The following is a 12,398-nucleotide window of genomic DNA, read 5'->3' as shown; positions in this document are numbered from 1 at the left end:
CAGCTGTAGGGGCTGTACCTTGCAGAGCCACAAGGGTGGAGCTGCCCAAGGCCTTGGGAGCCTACCCCTTGCATCAGTGTGTCCTGGATGTGAGACATGTAGTCAAAGGAGATTATTCTGGAGCTTTAAGATTTAATGACTACCCTCCTGGGTTTCAGACTTGCATGGGGCCTGTAGTCCCTTTGTTGTGGCCAATTTCTCCCTTTTGGAATGGGAGCATTTACCTAATGCCTGTAGCTCCACTGTATCTTGGAAGTCACTAATTTGTTTTTTATTTTACGGGTTCATAGTTGGAAGGGACTTGCTTTGTCTCAGATTAGACTTTGGACTTGGACTTTTGAGTTAATGGGGGAATGAGTTAAGACTTTGGAGGACTGTTGGGAAGGCATGACTGTGTTTTGAAATGTGAGGTCGTGAGATCTGGGAGGGGCAAGGGGTAGAATGATATGGTTTAGCTTTGTGTCCCCACCCATATCTCATGTCAAACTGGAATTTCCAGTGTTGGGGGAGGGACCTGGTGGGAGGTGACTGGATCATGGGGGTGGACTTCCCCCTTGCTGTTCTTATGATAGTGAGTTCTCACCAGATCTGGTTGTTTAAAACTGTACAGCACTTCTCTCTTCACTGTCTCTCTCCTGTCACCATGTGACGACATGCTTGCTTCCCCTTATACCATGACTGTAAGTTTCCGGGGGCCTTCCCAGCCACAACTCCTGTATAACCTGTGGAACTGTGAGTCAATTAAACCTCTTTTCTTTATAAATTACCTAGTTTCTGGTAGTTTTCTTTTTTTTTGAGACAGAGTCCACTCTGTTGCCAGGCTGGAGTGCAGTGGGGTGATCTAGGCTCACTGCAACCTCCGCCTCCCGGGTTCAAGTGATTCTCCTGCCTCAGCCTCCTGAGTAGCTGGGACTACAGGTGTGCGCCACCAAACCCAGCTAATTTTTGTATTTTTAGTAGAGACGGGGTTTCACCATGTTGGCCAGGATGGCCTCAATCTCCTGACCTTGTGATCTGCCTGCCTCAGCCTCCCAAAGTGCTGGGATTACAGGTGTGAGCCACCGCACCCGGCCTCTGGTAGTTCTCTATAGCAGTGTGAGAACCGACTAATACAACATCCTCCCTAGGTACCACAACTAGCCACGGGTCTCCTGGATGCTGAGCAGTGGCCATACTCACTGCACCAGGATCTTGTGCTTATCTGTCTGCCTCTCCCATGAGACTGGAGCTCTCAGAAAGCCATGGTGGTGTCTGGTTCAGGCTCACTATTTTTATTACATCATGAAACATAACTATGTCCAGAATAAACAAAAGCAAACTGAGAAAACAGGCACTTAACATTCCTTGAAAAGATAGCTGAGGGCTACTCTTTGGAAATTGAAATTTTGTAAAATTAATTACCTTGGGCCTCTTACTACTATTTTATGGTTATTATCAAAAACACAAAAAATAACAAAGGTGAGGATGTGGAGAAAATGAAGTTCTTATATACCATCAGTGAGAATGTATATTAGTATAGCCATTATAGAAAACAGAACAGTGGTTTTTCAAAAACCTAAAAATGGAACTACCGTACAACCAACAATTCCACTACTGGGAATTTATCCTAAGAAAAGGAAATCAGTATATCAAAGAGAAGCCTACACCCTCATGTTTGTTATAGCACTATTCACAACAGCCAAGATACAGAATCAACCTAAGTGTCCCTCAACAAATGAATGCATACAGAAAATATGACATATATACACAATGGAATACTATTCAGCCATAAAAAGAAATGAAAGCCTATCATTCACAGCAACATGCATGAACTGGAGGACATTATGTTAAGTGAAAAAAGTCAGGTACATGAAGACCAAAATCATATATTCTCACTCATTTATGGGAACTAATAAGAGTTGAGCTCATAGAAGTAGAGAGTAGAACTGTGGTTACTAGAGGCTGGGAAAGGTGGGGGTGGGGGAGGAAAAGAGGCTGGTTAATAGCTACAAAACTACAGCTAGGTAAGAGGAATAAGTTCTAATCCTCTATAGCAGGAGTCCCTAACCCCCATGCCATAGACTGGTATTGGTCTGTGGCCTGTTAGGAACTGGGCAGCACAGCAGGTAAGCAGTGGGCAAATGAGTGAAGCTTCATCTTATTTACAGCCACCCCGCATCGCTCACATTACTGCCTGAGCTCTGCCTCCTGTCAGATCGGTGGCAGCATTAAATTCTCATAGGAGCGTCAACTCTGTTGTGAACTGCACACGCAAGGGATCTAGACTGCGTGCTCCTTATGAGAGTCTAACGCTTGGTGATCTGTCACTGTCTCCCATCACCCCCAGACAGGGCCATCTAGTTGCGGGAAAACAAGCTCAGGGCTCCCACTGATTCTACATCATAATGAGTTGTATAATTATTTCATTATATATTACAATATAGTAATAACAGAAATAAAGTACACAATAAATGTAACGTGCTTGAATCATCCCCAAACCATCCTCCCAACATGTGGCCCAGTCTGTGGAAAAATTATCTTCCACAAAACCAGTTCCTGGTGCTAAAAAGGTTGGGGACTGCTGCTGTATAGTACTGTAGGGTAAATACAGTTAACAACAGTTTATTGTGTACCTCCAAAACACTAGGAGAGAGAATTTTTCAATGTTCCCAACATAAAGGAATGATAAATGAGGTGATGGATGTACTAATTACCTTGATTATTATACATTCTACACATGTATCAAAGTATCACTTTGTAGCTCATAAATGTGTACAATTATTACATGCCAACTAAAACGAAAAGGAAAACATTATTTTAACTACAGGAAAAAAATAATGATGAAGCTCAGTAATCATGATGTTCAGTGTTCAGAAGTCTCATTATCTGTCATTTAACTGATACAGAGTTCTCTTTTAGCCTAGGCATACTTACAATATCACATTCCTTTTTGCCATCTCGTTTAATGGGCTCATTCAGATCTTCTTGGCTTCGAAAACTAAACTTTTCAATGGCTTCTGTAACTCCACGTAGAGAACTATAGATTTCTTCAGAGTTCAGGTTCTCTGTATCATAGTCCAGCATGCTAAAGATAAAAAATAATTTATTTCTTAAACTGAGGCACATACATGGAACTGAGAGGTGGGCATAAGTTACTTCCCATAATTTAAAGAATAAGACATATTTATAGTTTTGTTTATCGGGTGATTTGGAATGAAAAGGAGGCATCTTTTGTTAGAGTACCACCACCGGACAATTACACATCTTCCTTGTTAAAACTGCCAAACACATTACATCAGCACTCAATAAAAACCAGTGGGAAACAACAGTAACCATGAGAATGTAGCAACTCAAAGAGTGACACTGGTGACTGAAGGCACGAGATAATGAAAGTGGAAAAATAACTTTCTTATTTTGAAGATGGAAAAAAGGAGTTTGGTTGTTACTGGTCCCAAATGTACAAACTTAAGAGGAATGGGCAGTTGGAAATAAAGCTAGTACTACAAGCAAATTTCAAAGGAGCAAAGTAAATAACCTCACAAGACAAGGTTATACTCCCAGGTATCCAATCCAGAAAACAAATAAAACCCTATTAAAAAAACAAAAACAAAAACAAAAAAACAAAACAATCCTAGACTCAAAGTCAGATCCACCCTACAAACGGGCCCAGAAAGTCTAACTCACACATCATCTCACCCAGGAGCCTGACTCTTCTACATGCTTCTATTTGGAGTTTTATAACCAAAGCAGATTTTATAAAAAGTCACATTCCTGGATAGACATCTAAGAATCCTCATAAAAGCAAGAAATATTTGTTGTTCATGGACAAGTGTTATTGACTGCTGTCTTTATAGACACTGGGCATAGCAAAACATGAAATGAAGCAAAAAAGCCCAACAATCCTTTTTGGTGCACTGTAGTTTGTCAACAAGTGCCTTTTAGATGTCTGGAAAGTGCACTGAAACAAGGAGAATCCTCAGAACAAAAACCATCCTGAGAATAGAAAAGTTTTAAAAGCATGGAATGGATATATCAGCATAAAGCAAGCAAAACATGAAGCAACAGTCAACCAAGGACAAGTTAAAAAAAATTTTTTAGTTTCAATGTCACTCGTTTCAAGAAAAGATCAGATGAATTCATCTAATTTAATTTTTAAAACAGTCCTGAGCTACACTGAGGATTGCTAGGGACATGCAAAGAATCCTTGGCTGTATATAAGTAAGCATGCAACATTGTTTAAGGACTAAAGAAAAGCAATCTTCCTGTTCTTCAAGAGAGTCGTAACTGAAAGAAACTAAGCATCCTTCCTACACGACCAATCCTATACATGTATACATTCCCCCAAAGTGAGTTTCCTGTAATGTAAAAATGATGAATATTTACTAAGTAAATATTCCTTAAGTACTCTGCCCTAAAAAAAAAAAAAAAAAAGGTTTGGGCAGATGAGCAAGGTAAGATTTGGAGAGCTCTCACTTGGAGTGGCCAGATCTCTACTGGCTTGATGTTGCAATGATCCAAGTGTTTTCTAGGGCTGGTAAGTTCTAGAGCCCAAGAGCTAACCACAATCTCAAAGATGGGAGCTATTTGTCTAGAATTGCAAATATGGCCCAGATAAAACCCACTTTTCCTGATGAATGAAAGAAAATACATAACCCAATTGTATTTGGAGCGTTCACAAAAAAAACAAACAAACAACAACAACAACAAAATTTCAACTCGAAGATTGACTTGAGCATCAAACAAAAAGAAATGTGAACCTTGAACAGGTATGCTGTTGAAATTCCATGTCTCAACTGATAGGAGGTAGAATAAAAAATCTGAACAGAATTTAAGATCTCAACCTCTTCTATGTTCACAAGGCTGTCTGTCAAAGAGGCAACACTCCTTAGACGTGAGGAAGGCAGGACCGAGGGGCCAGAGGCTCCCCTCCTCCTTCTGAGGACACCACAATACTAGCTCATGTACAGACAAGGCATTTATACATCTGGCCAGTACACTATTTTTTATATATAAAGACTGAGTATTATGACTCAAACAAAAAATATATATACAAGATGTAAAAAAAAAAAAATGCCTTAAAATACTTTTAATCACAACAACCAAAAATAACAGCATAGCCCATGCAAAAGAAAAAAATCCAAAAAACTGAAAGAACGATGGGATGGACAAGAGGAAGTCTGGCGGAACGTTCAAGTTTTTTAAGGGATGTCACAATATTATTTTCCATATGTCGCTTCAGATAATGTCAGCTTTCAGATAATTCATCTCATTATTCTTAACCTGAACTTTCCTAAAAATAGTTCATTTCAGATCACATCACTTCACTATTACAATAGCCTCTTTTTAGAATAAGAAAATAAAGGATTCTGCCAGGTAATTTCCTCCTTCTCACTTTGAATTAATAAACCAACTCAAACTCCCAATTTAGGAGCACCATTTGCAGAACCAAGAACAATCGAAGGTGTCTTCTTTTAGACGCACTAGCCTGAGGTTTGAAGTATCTCCTTGGTATGAAGCTAAAACAGTGAGCTGCAGGTGAGGGGCATAACTGCTTAGCTCTAGGAGGAAATGGACCATGCTACTTTCTTTGCTATTTTTATGCTTTGGCTTGATTTGTAGTTTTCCAAATCAGTATCTGTTAAGTTCTCACTTAAAGGAAAAAGGAATTTCCCATGAAAGCCATTATCAAGGAAGGTAGATATTATGTCCTCACAAGCGGTATATGAGGGAGCCGCAGGACGGCCTCAGAAGTGGACTGAGAAGAGAACTGGGGAAACCTCAGTCTGCCATCTGCCCCACAGCCTGTCTTGTTTCAGCCCGGAGACAACCCCAGGACATAATGCTTGGGTTAGAGGTCAGGCCCTAATCACCTGTAAATACTCTGGTTAGACTCCAGAAGGGCTCTCTTAGGGTTTTTTAGATTAGGGAGAATTCCTTAATCAGTCAATAGTCACTGACCTAAGGTTAGGCTTACATCAGGCCATGCCACCTAACATGGAAGCTGAATGCGGCCCTGGGCTTGCCCGCTGAAGGATTCATGTTGTGGGGAGGGAGGAGGGCATGGGGTCAGGTCTCCAAGAGAGAGAAACTGGAGAGAGAAGTCTGCCTTCTTTGTCATTTTGGAGGAAAAGGGTACAATGTATAGATTAAGCATAGTCATTCTTTGTTATGGAATCAATAGGGTTTTGGCACAGAGCAAAGAAACAGGCATATAGATTCCCTCTTAGTTTTATGTAACTGATAGGTTTTCTAAATGTAGAAGTCTCTAGTCAACTATCCCTGCCTCCAAAGGGCAACAGAAGTTGTAAGCATTTAGTAAGCATTCTCTCTTAATGAGTTCGGTCAACACGTATTATTGTGTACATATGTGAAAGATGATCCTAGGAGTGGGATGTGCTCTGGAGGGATAATCCTGATGTGTGGCTGGCAGTGAAGCTGAGTGCCCATGAGGGCATACGGGTCAACATACTGGGAGATAGTCAACAAACTGATCTTACACTTGGAGGCACAGCTAACCTTAAAAAAAAGAAAAAGGAGTGACCTGCTTTGTTAACATTAAAGACAGTAGCCGTCTCCTCGTCTGCTTGCCCTAACCTTGTGTATCTAGAAACATTCATTGCAGGGTTCTCTGTACACTTTAGAAATGACTTTTAGAGGTATAAGAGCTTCAAAAGGAAGGTGTTGTTAAAATATTTCATTTACTGTTTTTGGCTTCACTATGTAGATTATTTGTATTCCACAAAAGTCAGAATACAAATCTGTGCAAAAGCTATCTATGAAACATTTCAAAAGTAACAGACCATTTTTTTTGTTTGTTTTTTGTTTTTTTAAACCCTTTTCCTATCACACCCTCTATCATAGAGGGTAGAAACTCATCTCACAAAGCACAATGACAGCTGGACTGCCCGGTGCTCTAACAGGTTTCTAGGGAAGAGATTCTCTGATCTTCGGACCTTATAAAAAGCATCCCCAAGAGACCCTGAAATAGACATGTGCAGTACTATGTGGACCCTTCTTTGTACCACAGATTTACCATCTGTCAGTATCTGAGGGAAGCCCACCCCGTCTTCCAGACTCATAAATAACTGTTGCATAACCAGTGTCCATGATGCTGCACTCGGCATCAACTGTGGGGGTGCATGAGGTGACTGACAGTTCTCCTTCCTAGAGGCAGGGCATCCTTAGTGAGCTAAAACAGTTATCCTGCCTCGTGGGGGTTCCTTTCTGGATGTGTGTGCTCAGATTACCCTCATATGACAGTATATTAGGAAAGAAATCAGTTATATATAGTCAATAGCATGGCTGAGAGTGAGAGGTGTGGTTTGGGAAAGAGTAGGTCTCCTGGCTTCTCAGGGGAATGACTTCTGCACTTTAGACACATGCTAAGGAAACTGCTCCCACTATTGCCCACGCTGACCTCACAGCATTTCCTGAGCTCTTTCTGGGGGCTGAGCACTGCACTGTACAGAAAGGCCCACGATAGTGGGCGGTGATGAATCTGATCAGGTTATAAAGGGTCATCTGTCCCTGTGACACAGCAGGAACCGTACTTGTGAGATTTGGCAAAGATCACACACCTGCTCACACTTCTCACCAAGGCTCTACTCCTGCCATGTGACACCAAGAAAGGGACCACACCGGAGGCAGCTTAGAGGCTTTCCCAAAGACCTGAGACGACCTTGGACACGCAATAATATTGTGACACCTCAGACAAGTTTGACAGGTAGCTTGTTACCTGGGAGAGTAAGAGCGCCTGAGAGCCTTGTGGGAGGGAGCGGTGGGGATGGAGTTAGGCTGAGAAAAGGGAGGTGGGTGCTTCGCTAACCCGTCGGCACTCCAACCCCATAACCGACTGCAGTGATCAGAAGAGGAAAATCAGAGAGAAATACAAAAAGCAAAGGGGAGGGGAGGAGGAAAGCACTACACACTAAGTGTCTTAGTCTCTTCTTTCCTTGACAAAGTTCTATTAAAGTTAATCAAAGCAAAATTAGCACTTCATCATACAGAGAAAAGAACAAATTTTGTTTTACAATTTGGTCCTTGATGAGACTGGTTTATTCTTTCCCCTCCCAACCATGGAATGTGTTTACTACTTAAAATCACATGAGATTCCAAGAGTGTCTATGGGAGAGACTGTGTGTATGTGGGAGTATGAGGGGGTGTGTGTATCTGCATGCACTGGGAAGGACATAACACAATACACAAGAAAATATGGATGTTCACTTTCAGTTAACTCATCAGTTATTTTAGAAAGAATCAAATAAAAATCATGGGGCCTCAATTCAAATGGGACCAGAGGGACTCCAGAAGGAGGACTCAGAGACCGTGCTACTCTGACCAGAACTCTCCAATGTGGAGCAGTGCATTCTCTGGGGCTGTGATCCAGTTGGATGGTGTTCAGAGACAGCACAAGCTGTTTCCTTCTGAAACAAGAGTAGCACCACTAGAGGGCTAGTGTGTTAAGTCTCAGCTGGCCAGCTCAGAGTACCAGGTCATAAAAACCAAACCTCTCTGCTCATATCACCTAATATGAGAACTGAAATTCTTCTGGGAACACAAGTATTCATCTTCCCTTTGCAAATGTCACTGGGTGCCTGGGCTTGCAGAGGCCCTGAAGGAGAGTTCTAACAACTGCTGCAATTCAAAAGGATTGAGGGAAAGCCTGGGAAAGTGGGGAGCTGGGCTGGTTGGTGATGTGGGGGAAGGCCAGGGTGGAGTCCATGGCATCAGCGCCAGGGCACCTACAGAACAGCCCTGCCTGCCACTGGCATTCACTGGCATCATCACAGCGGGAGCCTCTGCATGCTAGTCTTCCCTGAGCACAGGTATAGCTCTGCTTTATAAGGAAAATAAGTCATGGAGATGTGAAGTCACTGCTGTACAGAGGCCTAAAGACACACTGGCCTCTCTGTGAGGCACACACTGGGTCAGACACACACAGTGGGTTGGAGGTGAGGGCACAGGAGGGATGTAGGTGACACCTCCGGCTGGACGTCTGCTTGGGGAAGGAGGGGCAGACACACCCACCTCCGAGTGTGGGGCGGAGTCTCCCTGTTAAGCCCACTTTCATTCGATCCATACTCTGGATCCTCTCACAAGAGGGCCACTAAAAATGACTTCCTATTGCTAGGGACACACACGCTATTTACAGAGTCATCCCGCTCTATGACATGTTTGCCAAGAACAGATGGCAGACCAGAGCAAGGACCACCATATACTTTTTTCTCTTAAAGGAAATGGACTTCAGATGATTTCTGAAGCCCCGTGCAACTCGGTGTTTCATTTACCATAAAACCACATTGGGTAAAATATAAATATGTACTTCACATATTTATATAGGCAGTTTACTCTTTCACACAGAAATGATGTCTAACAGAGTGTTTTACAAAAGTTTAACCTATTATCTACAGCATCTCTACTACTACTGGGTTGATGAAAAAAAAATGACTTCCTCACTGGTGAGAGATATATGCATATATATTTTTTATATATGTATATATATAAATAAATAAATATGACAGGGTCTCATTCTGTTGTCCAGGCTCGAGTGCAGCTCACTGAAGCCTCCATGTCCTGGGCTCAAGCAATCCTCCCACCTCAGCCTCCCAGCTGTGTGGCACCATGTCCGGCTGATTTTTTACTCTTTGTAGAGACAGGATCTCACTATGTTGCCCAGGCTACTTTCAAACTCCTGGGCTGAAGCAATCCTCCCACACTGGCCTCCCAAAGTGCTGGGATTACAGGCATCAGTCACCATGTCTAGCCGCTAGTGATATTTTTAAACAATTATCAGATTTATCATTTTAGAATAGTTTCTTACTATTATCATGATCCAAGTATAGAAATTTTGAACTTAAAAAAAAAAGTTCATTTTGACAGTTAAAATTAGACTTAAAACAGGCCAGGTGTGGTGGCTCATGCCTTTAATTCCAGCACGTTGGGAAGCAGAGGTGGGTGGATAACCTGGGGTCAGGAGTTCCAGACTCCGTCTACTAAAAATACAAAAATTAGCCTGCCGTGGTGGTGTATGCCTGTAGTCCCAGCTACTCAAGAGGCTGAGACATGAGAATCGCTTGAATTCAGAAGGCAGAGGTTGCAGTGAGCAGAGATCATGCCACTGCACTCCAGCCTGGGTGACAGAGTGAGACTCACTCTCCAAATAAATAAATAAATAAATTTGACTGAAAACAAATAATTGGTAATAGCTTTTCCCCTACAGAATAAAAGGCTAACACTGGTCAAGATAACTCAAAGAAATGGCAGGTTGCAGAAAATCAACAATTTAAGAGCAATGCTCAGAAAAAATAGCTGAGATTATATAAAACAGATCTGTCTACCTTTCTATAGTCTCCTTAAATGAGGTAACCTACTCAATTCTATTTAGTGCAATAATCCATTTCTTTTATCATTTTCCTTTAGAAAATATGTAGCCTATTTGAATATTTCTAGTGACATGATAACACGAGGCAGTTTTTCCCACTGCCGGACAGTTTTAGTTGCAAGAAAAACTATTTCTTCCGTGAGCTCAAGTTGGCTGAGGCCATCTGGCTATCTATGCACTGAATGATGGCAAGTTTAAAAAAATGTATTTTTCCAAGAAAGAAACTACATAAATAACTCCCTAAAGAAGAATCTGATAACAAGAAAATATTTAGACCACACATGAACTACTGAATATTGAAAATAAATCTTGTTTCTTCCACTGATCTGTAACTATAAATAAAAATTAAGATGAGGCCAATTAAGAAGGGATAATGACCTTGAAAAAGAAAATTTTTAATGACTTGAGGACCCATAGAGATTGACTTAGCCAGTTTCAGCTCTGATGAATGATACTAACAGCATTAACAAGTTTTTAGTTAGATTAGTAGCACAAATAATAATAAAATGCTTAATATGAGTTATACCTTTTGACTTACTATCTAAAGAATGTGCCACCCTAAGAATGCAATAACTAAAAGACGTATGAACTGTATGTTATGGAAGAAAAGACTTCCCAATTAATATTGTGTAACTATCTCTTCTAGACAGAGGTGACAATTTACAGAAAATTCAAGTTTTGCATATAAGTTTCTCCACTAGGAAAGACAATTTTATGATTTTACTGTCACCACTGTACCACCATATTCTTTAGACATACATGGTAGTATTAAGGAAAAAAAAAAAATGGCTAAACCTCAGTCACACCTGGGGAAAGTCAAGCATATTTTCATTAGTCTCTGGTCTCAATTTTTTAATTGTAACAGCCTGTTGAAGCCATGACAATACAGACCAAATCTGGAGACATAATATCACATTGCCATCTACCTAAATATAGTGCAAAGAGACATTTGGGGGAGTAAACATAAGGGCAATCTAAACAGCAAGATAAGACAGCTACAGAAAAGACTTGGTTTCACCAAGAGGAAAATACACATTTCTTATGTTCCAAAGTATTTAAAGGATATGAGGAACTGGAAATCTAGAGTGATAAGGAAGAAGTGTGGGAGACTCTTGATCATTTAAAAAACTAAATGTAGAAGCAATTATGTTTTGATATCTTCCTAGTAACAAGGTCCCATTAAAGGGAAAACAGCATACTTGTCATACTGTCATTTCATTTTCTGATCTCGGTGCCAGCAGCCTTCAGGACAAAAGCTTACTGGTTTGTATTGTTAGTGATCCCAAAGAGTTAATCCTGTAGACAGAGCATGTGTGCCCCTTGCTGGTCCAGACACTGGCTCTTTCATCAAAATTCTGGCCTGTAGGGCAACTACTTTGAGTGGGGCCATGGGTCACTCCCAGCCCATGTGAGGGGGTCACTAAAGCCACCACGCAGACTTCTAAAGGCTCTGATCAGATGGTGAAGTATCACTAAAGATCCCGACAAAGCAGGTTCTCTTTTTAAGTCACTGCCTCAGCTTCTATAGGGCCAATATTTGCATGGTCCCAATAAGAGTATGAAATGTGGACCCAATTTTAGTTCTCAGATTCTAAATCACAGTCCTTCAGAGCAGCATTCTGCTTCAAACATGACAGCAACTATGTTTAGAATGACTACTTGGGTTAAAAAACTACCCCAGACTTGGTGTAACTGACTATAACAAGTTGGCTTGGATGACTAAATACCTTCAGGTTCTGCCACTTGCAGAACAGGTAATGAGCTTCTACATGGATTCTATGCAAAACAGTACTAAATGTAAACTTTCAGTTGTAGGTACTATTAGGTACCAGTGAGTGTTTAGAGCTACTAGAACCAGAGAACATTCAGCACACACCACTCATCTTACCATAGAAGTTAACCCCTTTGCGGAAGATTATACTGTTACAATTCGAGTGAGGACTAGAACCCATGGTTCTTGATACTCAATATTCTTTTTGTTATTTAGCTTAGTCTAAAAAATGTAGAAATAGGATGCACAGCAATTAAGGTGCTTTAG

General features: G+C 41.1%; 1 protein-coding gene across 6 annotated transcripts in view; it reads right to left on the bottom strand.

Moving 5' to 3' along the window:
• CLASP1 (cytoplasmic linker associated protein 1) overlaps positions 1-12,398 on the bottom strand; it is a 333,527-nt gene that overhangs the window by 34,033 nt on the left and 287,096 nt on the right. For all 6 annotated transcript variants that reach the window (XM_011983419.1, XM_011983418.1, XM_011983417.1 and 3 more), the window contains one exon: positions 2,914-3,064. In XM_011983419.1, the coding sequence (XP_011838809.1) occupies positions 2,914-3,064 (151 nt within the window). The remainder of the gene's footprint in view (positions 1-2,913; positions 3,065-12,398) is intronic.

This window comes from Mandrillus leucophaeus, unplaced genomic scaffold, assembly GCF_000951045.1.
Source record: "Mandrillus leucophaeus isolate KB7577 unplaced genomic scaffold, Mleu.le_1.0 Scaffold25, whole genome shotgun sequence".
Classification (NCBI taxonomy): Eukaryota; Metazoa; Chordata; class Mammalia; order Primates; family Cercopithecidae; genus Mandrillus; species Mandrillus leucophaeus.
Note: the sequence above shows the minus strand (reverse complement) of the source record. Positions and strands in the feature narration are given on the sequence as shown.